The sequence below is a fragment of the Orcinus orca genome, chromosome 6 (assembly GCF_937001465.1).
Source record: "Orcinus orca chromosome 6, mOrcOrc1.1, whole genome shotgun sequence".
Taxonomy (NCBI): Eukaryota; Metazoa; Chordata; class Mammalia; order Artiodactyla; family Delphinidae; genus Orcinus; species Orcinus orca.
This window is the reverse complement of record NC_064564.1, coordinates 106844859-106863286: the sequence shown is the minus strand read 5'-3', so window position 1 is coordinate 106863286 and position 18428 is coordinate 106844859. Positions and strand designations below refer to the sequence as shown.

General features: G+C 48.9%; 1 protein-coding gene across 8 annotated transcripts in view; it reads left to right on the top strand.

The window, feature by feature from the left end:
* The window catches only part of CDK5RAP2 (CDK5 regulatory subunit associated protein 2), a 178167-nt gene that overhangs the window by 29908 nt on the left and 129831 nt on the right, over positions 1–18428 (top strand). For 7 of the 8 annotated variants that reach the window (XM_033427340.2, XM_033427339.2, XM_033427335.2 and 4 more), the window contains 6 exons: positions 1801–1877; positions 8083–8206; positions 10728–10882; positions 15257–15419; positions 16900–16953; positions 17797–17916. In XM_033427340.2, the coding sequence (XP_033283231.1) occupies positions 1801–1877; positions 8083–8206; positions 10728–10882; positions 15257–15419; positions 16900–16953; positions 17797–17916 (693 nt within the window). Of the gene's footprint in view, positions 1–1800; positions 1878–8082; positions 8207–10727; positions 10883–15256; positions 15420–16899; positions 16954–17553; positions 17685–17796; positions 17917–18428 lie in introns of those variants that run through there. The other variant, XM_033427341.2, reaches the window with a different exon arrangement.

The following is an 18428-nucleotide window of genomic DNA, read 5'->3' as shown; positions in this document are numbered from 1 at the left end:
GGTTTAGACATTATGGTCGCCATGTATATAAGTTTATAACTTGAAGTATTGAGCTTGCAGAAAAAAGTCTAGTGGACCTGTTAGCAGTCCATTCTTTTAAATTTGCTGGGCTGGGGTGCCAACTGGTTCATCAGAAAGCAAAGCACTTAGAACATGATATCAGCTGTTACATAGAAGCCCTCTGCCCTTCAGAGAGCTGGAACAGGAATCTTCTCTTTGAAGGGTGTTTCTGCAGTTTTCACAAAACCACAGTTGAAGACATTGTGCACTGTCACTCAGTGTCCTTTATGCCAAGATCAGTTTCTTCTAGAAAAAGTTCTGCTGCAGAGATGACTTCTTTAGTTCCTGTTGTTTGACAGTGAAAAAAATAACACAGTCTGAGCCTTGTCTCGTAGCCTCTTCTCATTTGTTAGTTCATTCAATCCTCAAATCCACCATGTCAGGTGGGCTTTATGTTTTTCGTGTGACACTTGAGGGATCCGAAAGGAGACACCTGCTCTCTGACCTCCTGGGCTTGTGTTTCTAAGGACAGTTACAGGCTCGCACTTGCACTTTCATATTGGATGTGAGCAGGAAGGCAGGGCCTGTGTCTGCCTCGTCTACCGTGGTGGCCTTGGTGCTTAGCCTGTGCTTGGCCTGTCACAAGCCAAGGGGTTGGTGTATGTCTGTGAAGTGAAGGAATGAGTAAATAAACGAGTATCCACTGACTTGCCACGGTTTCCTCCTGGGAAGGAGTGGAGGCAGAATTTGAAGCCAGGTCCGTCTAGTCCCAAGGCTGTGGTCTTTCCATTCTGGCTGACTTCTCAGTCAGGGGTGCTCTTCCCCCCAGGGCTCCTTGGCTAAAAGGAGGTAGACCTGTCCTCGGAGATTGTAAACTTTACCGGAAATGGTATTTTTATTTAAAATAATACACATGTAGTATGGAATAAAATGTAAAGTTGGCATAAATTATTAAAATAAAGCAGGAGCAAGATTAGAGAGATCTTGGATTTACAGCAGTCCCCTGCAGGCTGCGCACTCAGACCTTCCTCTTTACTGCATGAATTCACCTAGTATTCCGTCTGGGGTACATCTGTGGACTGGTTTGCGAAGCTGATCTCTCCCCGCTGCCTCATGTTGTGACCCGTGTGCCAAAGAGTCTGTCTTTGGATTCTCACGTGAGTTACAAGCCCAGGACCATGTGTGTCTCCCTTTGTTCCAGTCACTTAAGAGGAAGACGGCTGGGGAACACTGTGGTGTCCCCTCTAGACAGCTGGCCCTGTGTGGTCACGGCTCTTTGGGAAGGGAGCACCCTGAGATCTTACACTGAAATGAGACAGGCAGTGATGTGGCTTCCTGCTCATCCATCCACAGGTTTTATGTTTTTGATGCTGTAACACATTCCCACTGCTACACCACCACATGCATGATTGCAAACAACCAGAAGTAATTGCCTTGGAATGGTAAAAGCAAGCTGCAGAATTGATTGTAAACTTGCCTGGTGGAGGGCAAACAATTTTTAAATCAGCCTCACTTGTATGACATTTGTGCCTGAACGTTTGAATGCTCGGGCTCTTAGAAGCTTGGAAAATTTACATAATTGTTCCAAGCCTTGAGAAATCCAGGGCCTCCTTTGGAGCCCACCAGTGTTCAGTAATTCCCTTTTCCCTGTGCCCCGAGGCTAATGAGGGTTTGAATCTAATATCTGTCTATTATGAGCATCACGGAGCCAGTCCGTGCTGAAAGCAGGTTTCCCACTATAGGCATTCGGATGTCCTGTGCTTCACACTGTTTCTTTTCTTTCCTAATCTTGTCTGGAAGAACATCGAGCTCAAGGTGGAAGTAGAGAGTCTGAAGCTGGAGCTCCAGGAGAGAGAGCGGCTGCTCCTCAAAGCCTGGTGAGTACCTGTCCCCCTGCCGCGAGCTCACAGGACGCCCAGGGTTCTGGTGGTGGAGGCTGGGTGCATCGGTACAAGAGAACCTTGTGTTTCTAAGCCAGTTCTTCTCCAGCGGGGCTCTGAGGACCGCGAGGAAATTTACATTTTTATTTAATTATTTTTCAACAAACTTTTAAAATGTAGCATACTTACAGGAAGATGAACCGATCGTAAGTGTACATACAGCATGATGATTTTCACAAAGCAGGCACAGCTGTGGGCCACCTTCCAGATCAGAAACCAGAACATCACCAGCCCCCCGGACGCTTCCTTTGTGCTCCCAGAATTTACCCTTCTCCCTCAAAGATAACCGCTGCTCACCGCTAGCATCCGCATTGCTTAGTTCTGCCTGGTTTTGAACTGTATAGAAAAGGAATCGTACACTGTGCACCCGCCCTTTTGTGTCTGGCCTCTTTGCTTAGCCATGTGTCTGTGAAATCCATCCCTGTTGTCAGTTACATCAGCAGCTCCTTCATCTTCATTGCTGTGAAAGGCTGGGGGGCCTCGGGGTCCTGAAGGACTCCTGCGGTGGGTGAGGCAGGGGGGCGGAGGGTGGGGCTTCAGCGGGAGGAGCTCGTTCTTGTATGTGTTTTATGTACTAGGGTCCCTTGTAATATTAGTTTATAAGAGGGGTTCTACTGCTTTAAAAAATTTGAAAACTATTACCTTAGTCAGTCAATCAGTTAATTAATTTAAATATTTATTGAACAACAAGCACAGTTCAGAGGATACAGTCTGTGACTCAGTTGGTCATTCATTCATTCATAAACATTTCTCGCGTAAGTGTGCCACACGCTGAGGACTTGAGAAGAGATGTCCCTTCCCTCAGGAGCTCATTGGAGACGGGTGAGCCTGTGAACGGGGTATGCTGGAGGTGCAGTGACAGAGGGCATTTGTGGGCACGGGGTGAGGCACCAAAGTGTGCTGAGTTTCGCTTGGTGAGAGAGGAGTAAGACTTCCCAGAGTTGACCCACCAAGGACCTGGCTGGAAGCTTACATGGGAACGCTTCATCTGTCCTAGCAGCAGAGCTCCTGCTGGGTACGGCTGCCCAGGGGCGTAGGGCCTTTGGCCTAGGGCACAGCTGCGCTGCTCTGGGCCAGGCCACACAATTCCTTTTATTGTCACACAGCCAGCAGCCGGCATGGACTGCTGTGGGCTCTGAGTAGACTAGAGGTTCCCTGGCCCAGGCTTCTCTGAGTTACGCTGACTGCACACGTGGTATTTTCTGAGTGAGTGAGTGATGAATGAATGAATGAACAAACTAGATTGACACTTTTTTTTTTTTTTTTGGCCATGCTGCTGGGCTTGCGTGATCTTTGTTCCCCATCAAACCCGGGCTCAAGGCAGTGAAAGCGCTGAGTCCTAACCACTGGACTGCCAGGGAATTCCCTTAACACGTTGTTTTTGTTGGTTGCCTTTGTTGTTGTTGTTGTTTGGAAGCACATCGTTCTCTGGGCAGGAAGTCAAATTGACTTTACCAAGCCTAGAAGTCAGTAGCAGAATTCTGTCTGTTTCCTACTCTGTTCACCCTGCCTGCTGCAGATCTCAGCCAGGACTTGTTTCTAGCCAGGCGTGTGCACATGGAAACCCGGACTCAAAAAGGCCACGTGCATGCCTCAGTACCAGCGCACCAAGCTGAGCGTTTGGGGGCTGGTGCCCGTGTTTGTATGCACAGATTTTCCAGCCGCCCAGACTGGTGTCCAAGGCCCTTTTTGGTCTGACCAGCTTTATTAATTTATTCAGAAAATATTTATCAAGCAGTTGTCGTGTGTGGCACTGGCCTAGGTTCCTGGAAATAGAGCCGTGATCCAAACAGACACATGGGGCTTACATTCTGGAAGGAGTGATCGGGATAGAATACTTGGAGTAATAGATATATAAATACAAGTTGGGAAAAGAGCTGTGAGCGAAAGGGAGGAAGCTAGGAGAGTTAGAGCAGCAGGAATAGGTCCGTAGCTGTAGGTGTGTGGCCGGGAAGGTGGCATTTGAGATGAGATTGGGTCTGGCGGTAAGTAGGCCTTGACCAGGGGGAAAGGGTGGAGAAGGTGTTGAAGGAGGAGGGACTGTGCAGGTCTCAGGAGATACGACAGGTCTAGGGGGCTCGGTCTTGTCTTGCAGGGTCTTGAGGCCTCACTAGAGATTTTGGTCTTTATCCTGAGCTCAGATGGAAAACAGTCATGGGTTTTAAGCAGCTGACACAATCAGGGCTTTGTTTTTTCAAAGGTCACTCTGGTTGCTGAGTGGGGAATGTTTTGTGGAGGGAGCCAGGGTGGAAGCAGGGAGTCGAGTTAGGAGGCTGGGCCAGTAGTTTAGGCAAGAGATTCGTGATGAGCTCCATGGGGGGACTGGGGAGATGCTTGGGAAGCAAAGTCCACAGGGCTTGGTAATGGTGGGAAGGGCGATGTCCAGGATGCCTTCTAGGGCAGGGGTTCTGTTTAAGAAAGTCACAGTGACTTCACTGCTCCAGCTTTCTCTCCACCAACACTTTATCCCAGTAGCGCACAGGTACTGAAAATGTCCTGCCCCTGCTGCTCTAGCTTTGCCTTGGCAGGTCTCTTCTGCTTCCCGTCCCCTCCTGGCCCAGATGCCTTTCCTGTCGCCTCCCCTCCATAAAGGCTCATGCTGAGTCCCGTGGCTGCCCGTGGTCCACATCTCAACCTCTGTACAGACTGCTCTGGCATATAATGGCAATCCCATGTGTATGTAACACTTTACAGTTTATAAAACGCTTTCACATCCATTTATTGATACATTCCATCATTATCCTGGGAGCTAGGCAACTTTCTAGGAAAACCTTTTGTAGCGGGGGGAACTTAGGCCTGGAGACGGGAAGGACCATGACAAAATCACTTAGAAAGATCAGAGCTGGGATTAGAACTCAAGTCCCTGACTTTTAGCCTAGCACTAGGTTTCATGTTCTTTATTTTCATGTATGTGATTCTCACTTCTCTAACATGACTGTACATCTTGTGAGGCCAAGAGCCTGCTCCCCTACTTGAGTGGAGATGGGGCCAGTGGAAGGGGCAGGGGCTCTGGGTTGGCTCTGCCAGTAGGTGGGTCTTTGGCTTCTGAGTCTTGGCTTCTCAGCTGTTCCTACTTCATGGGGCCTTTGTGAGAATTACCTGCCACGGGCTAGGTGCCCTGTGCACCACACGTCTGCTAAAGGTGCCTTTCTTTACCCCGAAATGCCCAGCACCTGTCACAGGAAAAGCCCCTGCTTTTTCTAAAAAACCATAATTAGAATGGAAAGAGTCAAGAGGAAATGTTGAGGGTTAGAGAGGGTAGTGAGGGTGGTGTTCATAGACAGTTCTGTCTTGTATTGGGTGGAAAGCTGGATTAGACCAGTTTCTGTAAACCTTTCCTCTCCTTAGGCCTTGCTGTCTATCTCATCTGTTGCCCCAGATTCTGTAAAGAGAGAAAGGGCAGAAGGAGAGAACGAATGTTTACTGAGATCCTGCTTTGCCCCAAACCCTGCGCCTGGCACTTGACATGCTTTATTGCAGTTGATTTTACAACAGCTGTTTGAGGCAGCCAGTGTTCCCATTTGAGTGGAAAGAAAACTGAGGCTCAGAGGAGTAGGAAGTCTTGCCCAGGTTGGTGACAGAACTGGGACTGGCCTGGTCTGAGCTCGCTCTGCCTTGCTCTGGAGTAAGTATATAGTTTGCCGGCTTTCTATTCTTGTATTTCTCACTTACAGTAAGGGGGCATTAAAAACGAAAGCAGACATATTGTCGGGAGTAAATTTTATCTCTGTGGCTTTAAAACACAAATAAAAACAATAATTCCATCAGTAGGGGAAAATTGCGCCATACTGCTGAGTATAAATTTTATTGCTACAGAGATACAGAGATGATAAATGAAAAGTTGGAACATTTGTTATTGGGAATATATTTTATTGGTATAACTAAAGTGCAGCCAAACTGAGTAATACCAGTACTTGTTAAAAATTGTGGTCAGCCCCTCGACGATGTATATGATTCAGACTGCAAAACAGAAATGTTTGATCTGGGCTGATAGGAGGGAGCCGGTGTATTTGCACGTGCTAGGTGGTGGGGGGGGGGGGGGGAGGCAGTCGAGCGGGCCATTTTCTAGAGAAGTCTCTATGAAGCCCAAGGGCTAAAACATTTCTGGTGGTTAGTGGAAATTTGGGACTGGAAAAATCCTGTGTCCAAGGCTCAGGAGGGAAAAGCTTCTAGTACAGAAATCTTCCAGCCATGTATAATGCCCCTTGAGGAGTGGTGGAAGTGATTGTGAATCATTGTGAATTCCAGACAGTACTGATCAGGAAATGAGCTGAGGGAGTGGCGGCTCAGGACGTTTCATAGCAGTGATCAGGAGGTGACCGTGGTGGTCTTAGTTCTGGCCAGAGAGGATCCATTCTCAGCTCAGATGCCAGCAGAGGCGGTGGAACGAGGCCTCTCACAGCGGCGCAGCAGGGGCCAGTGCTGCGGTGGCCTCGGGGACAACAGGCCAGCAGGCAGCACTCAGATCAGAGAGGAAGGGCACCGCGCTACGGCCACCGCATGTGTTAGCACATTAGTTCTAAGAGGTAATCATCTCATTTTTCAAATGAGGAAACTGAGGTGTAAGAGGTAATTTACCCAGAGTCACGCTGAGGACATAATAGAGTCAAAATTTGGAAGCAGATCTGTTCAGCCTCAGAGCCCCTGTTCTTTCTTTCCAATTGTTCACATTGAATTCCATTAAAATGATATCATGACACTGGGGCCTTCTGAAGGCTTATTGGTGAAAGGAAACAAGATATGAATAAAGTCTTTATTTGCAGGCGACTCATGTTCGAGGCAGCAAGGATGGCTCTCTTGACTTTGCATTGTTCTCAGTCAGAAATTCACATGGCCTGTGCATGTGAGTGTCTGATCACGTGGCCCCTGGTTGGGAAAATGTTATATACCCTTAAAGTAGGGCATGGGAGGCTGGTGGTGAATAGACTTATCCTTTTGCAGCTTTTCTGAAAAGCTAGCTTTAGCTGGAGCCGTCTCCTTCATCATTCTGCCTTCTGGAAACCCGCAGTCATTTTAGAAATCTGATGAGACCTGCCTCTGAGTCTGTGTCTCACAAATTCACATCCGGCGCTGTATTTCGAGAACCAAAATGAAAGGCGTCTGTGGTCGTAGCGCTGTGTCTGGTGTTGGTGGGCCAGCCCCACCATGCTGGTCAAGCAGAGAGAATGTTCCACGATGCCTGGCGATGTGAAGTCTGCCTTTTATGTTGGAGGTGGTGGAGGGCGGGTAACCTCCTCTCCTCAGGCCCTCAGTTGCCGCTCGTGCTTGCCGAGTGGTCGTGCTGTGTTTGAGATGCTCCTCCCTCCAGTGGCAGAAGACCTTTACCTGCAGGTTTATTTTCGTTGTCTCCAGCTCCTTGCGCACTGGTTTGTCACACCAGCGCCCTGCCTTTCCTGCCGCCGGTGGAGGTGTGCTTTATCGGAAGTTTCGTGGTGGGGAATTCGGCAGTAGCTGTCGAGTGTCTTAAAAACGAGCTTATCCTTTAACCTAGTAATTCCCTTTCTAGGAGTTGACCCTAAGAAGATCACTGGATAGTATGCGAACTATATGTATATATCATATATATGTGTTTTATTTATTTATTTTTTAAAAAAATTTATTTAATTTATTTTTGGTTGCGTTGGGTCTTTGTTGTGGTGTGCGGGCTTCTCATTGCGGTAGCTCCATCTTGTTGCGGAGCACGGGCTCTAGGCGCACGGGCTTCAGTAGTTGTGGCACGCGGGCTCAGCAGTTGTGGCTCGTGGGCTCTAGAGCGCAGGTTCAGTAGTTGTGGCGCATGGGCTTAGCTGCTTTGCGGCACGTGGGATCTTCCCGGACCAGGGCTCAAACCCGTGTCCCTTGCGTTGGCAGGCGGATTCTTAACCACTGCGCCACCAGGGAAGCCCCTATATATGTGTTTTAATTGAGATGTAATTGGCATATAACATTGTGTAAGTTCAAGGTATACTGCACGGTTGACTTGATACATTTATATATTGCATTATCTGTGCTTTTGAATTACAAATCTTAATTTAAAAAAAAAAAGCTCAGCACAGGTCTGTGGGAGAAGTGACCAACAAATATTCTTTGTCTCTTTGGAGCGGTTGGAATCACCATCTGACTGTCACTCTTGTGCATTTTATGCCTTTGCCTCTTTTTGCAGCAAAGCAGTTGAGAGCCTCACCGCAGGGGGTGGCTCTGAAATTCAGCGGGTGAAGGAAGATGCTCAGAAGAAGGTGCGGCAGGTCGAAGAGCTCCTAACCAAGAGAATACTCCTTTTAGAAGAGGCAAGTCCGGACTTCCCTGGCCGTCCAGTGGTTAAGACTCTGTGCTTCCACTGCAGGGGGTGTGGGTTTGATCCCTGGTCGGGGAACCAGATCCCGCATGCTGCGTGGTGCGGCCAAAAAAAAAGAGGCAAGTCTGAAAGCCCTGAGGAGAACGTGTTTCCTACAGCGGGTTCGTAACCGAGTGGGCAGAATTTTGTTCCTCTTGTCGTAAACTGTCAGGGTTTCAGCAGGGAGAAGAGCCCCCCGTTGCTGAGCACCTCTTGCGCTCCAACCCCGGTCTAGGCACTTTGCGTATGGAATTTATACCCTTACACCCTGCGCGCTGGCCTTTATCGTCTCCATCCTCTAGATGAGGACACGGAAGTACAGAGAGAAATACTAACTAGTCCACGTTTAGTCCCGGATTTAAGCTGATTTTACAGCCTGTGTCCTGACTGCAACACCACCCTTCTTTTTATCTAGTTTAGTTCCTTTACTTTACAGAAGAGGGAGCTGAGGCCTGAGGCCCAGAGAAGGGAGGTGACCCGCCTAACACAGCTAAGCCTGGAGCCAGGTTTCCTGACTCGTAGGCCATGCGTGGCCACGCAGCCCCTGTCCCCAGAGCCCAGCCTCCATCCCTCCATCCCTCCATCCCACCTGTGCCAACTGCCTGCTTCCTCTCGGGGAGCCGCTGTGTGTAGCTCTTCTTTCCCCCCATTCTCAGCCTGTGGTGGGAATCAGGACGCTCCTTGGCCAAACAACTTTATCTCCTAGATGTTGAAAAGCTTTCCTCCATATTAAGCTCGTCTTCGAGTGATACCAGCTCCTTTTAATTCTTGATCTTTGAAGTCTGTTGTTTCTCTACCCAAAACCCTGATTCTTCTTGGCAGATAAGAGGAGAAATGACACCACAAAGCACTTCTAGATACAAAGAGCAGATTCATTTGTACTGTATTTTACAGCTTATAGTGGTCTTTTCCATTTGTCATGTTCACATCGGCCCCCTGGGGGTGTGTAGCTCCTAGGTCCAAACTACAGATGAGACCGGCTCAGAGAGCTGCGAAACTTAGTGTTGGTCATAAGCAGTAGAGCTGAAACCAAAAGGAGGGTCTGCTGAGCCCGAATTCTGAACTTTAGTTAAAATGTAATTCTGAGACTTCTAAGAGACTTAATCTGTTGGTTCAGTCATCTTATTTTTCCCAGTAAGTGCTTCCCCAGGTTTTAGGGTAGCAGCGTGACTGACAGTACCGGGCTGAATCCCTGCTCTATCACTAGCTTGTCACCTTGGAGAAGACATTTGCCTTCTCTGAGCCTCTGCTGCTTCATCTGTGAAATGAGGCCAGTGGTGTCTGCCCTGCAAGGGTAATTGTAGCACCCGCAGTGAACTAACGATTTACGGAGGGCTTACCATGTCTGAGGCACCCTTCTCAGCCTTTTCATACACTGACTTAGTTTATCCCTTCAGTAAACGTATGAGGTAAATGCTTTGACTATCCCTTTTTAAGAAAAAAACCAAAAACATGATGACACAGGCACAGAGTGGCCAAGTCACTTGGCGCAAGGTCACCCAGGTAGTAAATGCCAGGTGGTCTGGCTGTAGAGCCTGCATTCTGGGCTGGTCTAGTCTCTCTGTCAGTATGTAACTTTCTAGGATTGAGTGAGGATCAAAGATAGTATAAGTAAAGCTCCTTGCTCAAAGCACCGTGGAGGGAAGGGCAGGGAAGAGGAAGCCAGCGTATTTTGAGCTTCCTATGACGCAGCAGGCATTTGACAGTCTCCCAGCAACTCTTTGAGACGGTGGTTATCCCTGTTTTATAGGTTAGGAAACGGGCTCAGAGAGGTTAAGGGACTACTCAAGGTCACCCAGCAAGTAAGTGGTGGGAGAGCTGGGTTTTGAATCCAGTTCGATTTGCCTTTCATCTTTGTGATGCAGTCAGAGGCAGCGGCGTGAGGGCTTGGAGACTCACATCTGCTATCCGGTCCCTTTCCTGAGCACCAGGACCTTTTTCCCCAACACAGACGCTGCCTGCGTGATTTAGGCAATTTCCTTTTTGGCTTCTCTGAGCTCTCAGGAAGAACGTAAGAGTTTTTTACCACCTAAATCACCTTGGAGATACAGAAAATGCACTTTAGAGTTGTGTAGTCATTATCTTAAAAATAGTGAGGGGGCAGTGGGGTGTGGGAAGAATTTGTATGGAGATTATGGTGACTCCTAGGAATTTATGTGTGTTTAGGTATCGAGAGGCACATTTCTCCTCGTTCTCATTGAAACTGTAAATATTGATCAGATTTTTCAAAACCCAAAATACGGTTCTTGTAGAGTCTTTTCCATTGGAAATGCCTATTACTCTTCAGGATACAAGAGGGGAAAAGTAGCTGGTGAATGTATTTATTACTGATTCTCCCCATGTGTAGTACAATTCAGAGAGGGGAAATGTGCTGGAGAAAAAGTCATAAATATTTATATTTTAATCCACTTTCCTTTCAAAGTGTTCCCAATTGTATTGAAAAATTGCATCAAATGTGTTTAATTTAACTCTAGGATGTGAAAGTCGCCCAAGCAGAGCTGGAAAAGGCCTTTGCTGGAACAGAAACAGAGAAGGCTCTTCGGTTAAGCTTGGAAAACAAGCTTTCAGAGATGAAGAAGATGCACGAGGGGGATCTGGAGACGGCTCTGGTCCTGGAAGAGAAGGACAGGTCTGGCTCTTACCCCTGTGATGCTCTGACATCCATTTACCTGGCAGCATGATCCAAAAAAAACGGAAAGAGTTGTTGCCTTCCTACCCTTTTCCCCTTCTTTTTCTACTTGTTCCCCATAGTGAGAAAACTAGGGATAAAATCAGGGTGAAAGGGAAAGGAATAGGGTAGTGATATGAGGACAGAGATAGAATTAGTAGACAGAAGTTCATGCTGAAAAGTTCTACTCAGATACTAAATTTAGCATTCAGGTTTTGGCTATAAGCTTCCTGGTAGTCAAAGGAAAAAGGGAAAAACAATTTTGGTGGACATAAGATTCACATTGCTCACAAGACAAAACAAGCTAGTAACTCAGGAGAAGCCCAGTTTTACTTGTCATTGTCAGAGAGACATTTCTCTTGTAGATTTTCCCAAAGGGAGTAGTAAGTGACTCCATCCCCACAGTAAAATACTAGTGAATTTTTTGTGACCGTTTTCCATCATGTCTTTTAATGCAGGCTGAGGGCCCAGATTAGTACAGTGCGAGGGACCAAAACAATGTAGACCAAGTACAGAGCTCTTCAATGGTCCAGAAATAAAACATGTGCCGTTTGGTCCAGAGAAGTGCGTGGGCCATACGGCTTTTCGGCAATCTTAAATGCCCTTTATGTCTTGCAACCAAACTTTGAATCAAAACTGGTCAGGAGAGGGTGGAGGTTTTATTCTTTACCGTTTTTGCATTTTGATACTCTTGCCTTGCTTTGGTGGTTACTAAGTGGAAGGTTGAGTTAACTAAACAAAAGTGAGACTTCCGGCTAACCTCTGGCCCATCCATTGAAGAGCCAAGCTAGTTTGGAAGTCGACAGAAATTGTTCTAAAGCGCGATCAAGGAACTGGAAGAGTACAGCCTGGCCGAGTGTCGCGGTCTGGAACGGGGGCGGGGCGATAGGAGGAGCTGGGGAGAGGGAAGCTGGGGCAGGTCCTGTGGGCCTTTTGGTAGAGTTTGGGTTTTGTCCTCAGGGCATGTGAGGAGCCACTGAAGAGCTAAGGATGGGGGTGGGGCGAATGACAGGATCAGATATAAATTTCGAGCCCTCCCTCTGGCTGCCCCCTGGAGGATGGATTGGCAGGGGGGATGATGCTGAAGTTCAGATAAGAGGACCGAGGTGACAGAGCTCGGGTTGGGGAAGAGCAGGCAGAGACACTGGGAAGGTTGGACTGGCGTGATGGCTTGAAGGGCTTGATGGCTGCTGGACCTGTGGATGAGGGAAGAGGCCGCAGAGGTTCCCCCGACCCAGGTCCTGAGCGTGAGCAACCGTGGGATGGGAGGGCAGTTTGCCGAGTTTGTGGGAAAAGGGGAGAAAGAGGAGATGTTTTGGGGTGGAGGAGGTGGGAAGATGAGCTTTCAGTTGGGACACATTGGGTTGAGGGATTGCAGGCACCAAGAGGAGAGTCCAGGAGATGCTGGGCCTGTGGAGTGAGGCCTGAATTAAAGGAGATGCAGGTTCATTCCTTCCCCAGCTGCTGAGCCTAGCCCCGGGCTGGGTGCCAGGAATGCAGAGGTGAACACTGTCTTCCTTATATGGAGCTCCCATGTGGGGGAGGAAACACGCGTTAAAAACAGAAAGTCACGATTGGTGCTGGAGGTAAGTTCCGAGTCTGGGCTGTGACAAAAGCCAGGGAGTGATCAGCTCTGCCTGGGTGTGGGGCAGGGAGAGCTTAGGAGAGGAGAACTCTGGGCTTGGGGTGAGGCACCCTCAAAGGTGGGACGCGTGGCACAGTTTAGAGCAGCCTCGGTCCCTGTTAGCATACGCTGTAGAAGCTTGGTTGCCCATCGTTTTGGCAGACGGAGCCCTTTTGGGGAAGGGTTAATGCTTGCTGAGTACTGACTGTGGTCCGGGCAGTGGGGTCTCCATGGACGTGGGTGATCAGGTCGGGGCCTCCCTAAGGCTGCCTGCTCCTGGGGTCTCCTACCGGTCCGGCTGGGGAGGCACCGAAACGTGATGTGTCAGTCCTGCAAGTGCACCCGTCTCTCAGGGATAGAGATGCCTCAGGCACACTCCCGGCAGCCAGCTCTGGGTTTCTGCCCGCTCGCTTGGGTGTGGCCCTCTGTGGTGGAACTCTTCTGGGCCTAGGATCAGTGTGTTCCGTCCCTGAAGGCAGGCCTGCCCAGGAAGCTAAATTGAGGTCAGAGGTGTGAGTGAATTGGATGGAGCAGGGGCCCTTCGTCACGCCCCGGTGAGCTGGATCCAGGTCTGCCGCGTGACTGACCACCACCGCTGAGCAGGGCCCTCACCAGGACGGACGCTGCCCGTGTCCTGGCCTCCCGCCGCCCTTTTCAAAGGTGCATGCTTTAGCTCCTTGATTTCCTTCAACTGGACCTTACAGCTAGTCCGTATCTCTAAGACAGTCAGCCTTGAGGAGCCCTGCAGGTCAGTATGGCCAACAGACATATTTTATTTGACCCAAACAGTACTTTGAAAAGATGGAATTCGTTGCCGATGTTAAAAAAAAAACAAACGCCTAATTTCACGTGAAAGTCTAGATTTCCAGCTTCTCTTGAAAACCTGGAAGGCGTGGCAGGACTGGGCCAGGGGCTTGCTGGACTGAGGCTGCTCTCTTAGGCGGGCTGGGGCACTAGGCTGGCTACAGTCCCCACAGGCCTTCCCTGCTCATTTCCATCCCTGTCGAGAACTTGCTTTAAGGTCACTAAAGCAAGTCAATTTTATCGAAGTGTAAGTTGCACGCAGCACGACACATCCATTTTAAGCGTATAGTTTGGTGACTTTTTACCTCTCCAGTTGACTGTGTGATGATTTCAAAGTTGAACCCCTAGAGGGCAGTCTTACTCCTCCGAGTTTTGCGGGGCACCGCGCTGGTGCTGCCCGGTTCCCTCTGTACCCAATTATTTTAGTCCTTTTGGGGCGCCATAACAAAACACCACAGATTGGGTAGCTTACAAACAATAGAAGCTTATTTCTTACAGTTCTGGAGGCCGAAAGTCCGAGGTCAGGGCGCCAGCATGGTTGGGCGACGGCCCTCTTCCGGGTCGCAGACTTCTTATTGTGTCCCCACCTGGTGGAAGGGGTGGGGGATCTTTCTGGAGTTCCATCTGTGCTGCCATTCATGCGAGTTCCACCCTCAAGATCTTATCTCCTCCCGAATGCCCCACCTCCTAATCCTGTCACCTTTGGGGGTTAGGATTTCAGTATAGGAATTTTGGGTGGACACAAATTTTCAGATACTCAAATACGCATTGCTAGGCGCTTTAACTGCTTTTAGCTCACTCCTCACCTTCGCCTTGGGAGCTCGGGAAGCTCTCTCAGACTTCCAGGCCTTTGCTCTTTCTACCCTACTGAGTTGCTTTCTAGGCTTAGCTGGAGGGACTCTTCTGAGAGTCCTTTGACAAAATGCTAATTGCTCAGTGTTTTAAAAAAAAATAATTATAGCCATATAGCCACTGTTATTTGTTGAGTTCTGCCATGTGCCTGGAGTAGTGCAGCATTTTAAATAGCTTATCTCCATTCCACAGAAGCAAGTTACGGCCACTTTATAGCCGAGGCAGTGCAGGCTCAGAGAGGTTAAATGACTTGGCCGTGGTCAGGGGTAATTCGGTGGCCCGGAGAAGGGTGTGCTCAGCTCCTCCTGAGGAGGGCCTCTGGGGTCTTGAGGGGATGTAACGCCTCACTGGCGGTGGCGGGATGAATGGGTGTTTATCAGGTGGATGCAGGAGCGGAGGTGTGAAGGTCATTCTGGGTAGAGGGCGTGGTGTGCGCAGGGCAGCCCAGCTCCCGGACAGGCTTGGAAGGGAGGCCCTGAGAGCCAATGAAGAGGGTGTCTGTTTCCTGTGAGAGGCGCGACGGACGCCGTCAGCAGCACCTCTGATCTACTAGGCCCTAAAAGACAGGGCCGCGATCGCCTTGCTGAGGAGTTTGGCCTTTATTTTGGAAGCCAGTCTGCTTTAGACTTGGCCCTGGGAAGCCTTGGCGAGACGCTCTCTGGTTTTCACGCTCACTGGAACCATTCTGCTTTACTGGTCATGTTTGTTGAGTCTTACTGACAGATTCCTTAGGGAGAGATTTCTTGCCCCTCCCCACCCCCCGCCCCCCAAATTCATAATCCACTGCTGTCGATGGTGGGGGCCAATGAAAGTCTTTGAGTGGGAGTGTGACTTGATCAGACCGTAGTCTGGCAGCTCAGAGGATGGATCGACCAGGGCCGGGCTGGAGGCGAATGCTGGCCCCAAATCTCCCACCTGCAAAATGTGGTTCCGTTTATGTTCGATCGTTGGACGCGTCTACTTTGAAGATGTCTGGCCCTGTTACCTACCTCCTCCTGCTACACTGAGCTAAGAGAACAGCTTAGAATTAATATTTAAATTTTGTTCTCTTTCAGACTGATTGAGGAGTTGAAGCTGTCTTTGAAGAGCAAAGAAGCTTTAATTCAGTGCCTGAAAGAGGAGAAATCTCGGATGGCATCTCCAGATGAAAACGTGTCATCTGGAGAGCTCCGAGGACTTTCTGCTGCTCTGAGGGGAGATGAGGAGAGAGGGACCGAGGTGAGGTGACGGGACATGGAGGGGGACTTTAATTAGCAGACCTGATCCCCCTGTGGGAAATGGATGCACATTCAGTCCCCAGGGTTCGCACACAGTGGCCTTCAAAATATTAGCTCCCTGTTGTCTGCTGAGGAATTACCAGAAAGCTCCTTTGTCAGGGGCCCTGGCATTTCTTTTATCCTTCCAGTCTCGTGTTCATGTAGAGTTGGTTGGAAAAAAACAGTCCAGGGACTTCCCTGGTGGTCCAGTGGTAAAGAATCCGCCTTCCAATGCAGGGGATACGGGTTTGATCCCTGGTCAGGGAACTAAGATCCCACATGCCTTGGGGCAAATAAACCCGCAACTACTGAGCTTGCGCGCCTCAACTAGAGAGCCCACGTGCCACAAACTAGGGAGCCCACACGCCCTGGAGCCTATGTGCCACAACTTGAGAAGAGAAAAACCCGCACGCCACAACTAGAGAGCCCGTGCGCCACAACGAAAAGCCTGCGTGCCACAACTAAGACCCTATGCAGCCACGCAGCCAAAAAAAAAAAACCAAAAACCCTTTAAAACAAACAAACAAACAAAATAGTCCACACCTGCACGCCTCTGTTTTCCTATGGGTTAATTTGTTGATGCCCGGGGACTTTATTTGCACCCACTGGGTTTGGTTTGTCTCTGTGGTTAGAGGCAGACTTGAGGCCACCTTCGGTTGGAAACTTCAGAGGCAGCGGGGAAGGGAAATAACTTGTATCGGGCCTGGCAGCACTCGAAGGGTGTCAGCGTGCACCTCAATTAATCCTGGCACCTTGCAAGGCAGAGATCACGGTCCCCTCGTCGGGTAGAGAAACACGCTCAGAGGCGTCGTGATATTTTCCCAGGCTCCAAGAGGTGGGTCGCTGGTAGAGACCCCAAAGCCCTCCTGGACCCCTGCCCCCCCTCCCCCAGGCCACCTCCATGCCCAGCTGTTTTGAAGTGGGTGGGCAGGCCTGGAGGTGCAGGCAGGCCTGGTAGCGGCTTTCTGGTCCTGGTTGGACCCAGGGTGGCTGCCGTGTGTGGTCCCTAAACGCCAGGGGACGTCTCAGCGCTCATGGATCGTCTCAGTCGCTTTGTGGAGCAGGGTCTCCTTTGTCCCGACCACAGCAGCGAACCCTCCGGCCTCCCCGGCTGGTTGTTGGCTGTGATTAGCCCACGTCTGCTCCTCCTTCCGGCCCTTCTCGCCCCGCGGGCGCTGTGCTTCAGTGGCTTTTGCGCCGTCCCGTAGCTCTTTGGTTCACGCTCCATGGGGCTGGTGGTCAGCCCGTGCGGGTTGCTTGTCTTTACATTTTCTTAACTCGGGTGCATTTCCGGGGAGACAGAAGGAGTGGATGATTGTTTTCATGAGCTCCTCAGCAGTGGGGTGGGGAATGGAAAGTAAATGCAGTGCTCATGCTAACCGTTCTGGGGAAGCTGCTGGATGGTGGATCCCTTCCGAGCACCAATGAATGCCTTTTCTTAGGCTGCACAAATGGAGGAGGAGAAGGAGAGAAATCGCTTTGAAGAGAGGATCCAGGTATGTTGACACAATTTTTACAGACATATTGAGGATTTATCCCTGCCTCTTGCTTTCTTCTGAGTGCAACAGATAATCCTGTGTGACAGTAGCTGTCACTCGTTGAGTCAAGCTCTAGGTGTGTCAGAGAGGAGGGTTTCGTAGCCTTCACGATAACTCTGGAGTAGGCATTCCCATTTTGCAGATGTAACACATGGGGCTCAGAGAGGTGAGGCTCCGTCCCCAGGGTCACAGAGTTGGCAGAGGTGTAGCAAGGATTCAGACCTGCCAGGCCAATCGCAGAGCCACTGCTGCAGGGTCCCCTAGTCACGGCGGCCACCATTTGTGTAGCGCCTGCCAGTGTAGAAAGTGCTTTCACGTCCATTATCTCATTTGATTCTCACAACAGCCCGGGAGGGAGGCAGCGGTGAATATCTTTAGAAATGAACTCAGACTATAAATGTATATATTCGGTCTCCATCAAACCAAATTCTCTGCTGGCTTTTGTAGCATTAAGGAGTGAAATTAATGATCTGTCATTTCCCCCAAATAACCTGCTACGGTTTCAAAGGCTCTGCTGTGACTGTATTCAGATTCCAGAAGGCATTGGAGTCCTTTCCACGGGAGTAGCTGTCATCGTCTTAACTGATCTGATCCCCTTCCTACACCCAGCCCTGTTGCCGCGAGTGGTAAAGCAGTAACTTGGAGCTGATGCCACGATTCTCAGCTCTACTTGGGAACATTAATCACAGGTTGACAGGAATGATAGAATAACTGCGTTTGAGTGTGCTCTTAAAGTTATATTTACAGTGCATTTTGGTTAAAATGCATCAACTTAGTGAATCTTTTTCTAATCTAATTTAGGCACTTCAGAAGGACCTGAGAGAGAAGGAAAGAGAAATTGCTACGGAAAAGAAAAATAGTTTAAAGAGGGATAAAGCCATTCAGGGTCTAACCATGGCACTAAAGTCAAAGGAAAAAGAGGTATGTCTGATACACCTGAAGTGAGACTTTTCTTTATTAGCTTCTGTGACAGGCCTGTCTTACCCTGAATTTTTAGCTTTAGGTAAAAAGTTTATAAGAGAGGGAGGGAGGGAGACGCAAGAGGGAAGACATATGGGGATATATGTATATGTATAACTGATTCATTTTGTTATAAAGCAGAAACTAACACACCATTGTAAAGCAGTTATACCCCAATAAAGATGTTAAAAAAATAAATAAATGAAACTCAAAAAAAAAAAGTTTATAAGAGAGCTGAGATGAGTATAGAAAGTGGGGAAAGGGTCCTGTAGTCAATTAGAAGTTCTTTTGTAGAGTAATTCAGTGCTGTCCAGCATGATTATAATGCGAGTTATGTATGTAATTTAAAATTTTCTAGTAGCCACATTAAAAGAAGTAAAAAGAAACAAGTGAAATTAACTTTAAAATACATACATGCCAGATGTCAACATGTAATCAATAAAAGAAAAATAGCAATGAGGTATTTAACATTT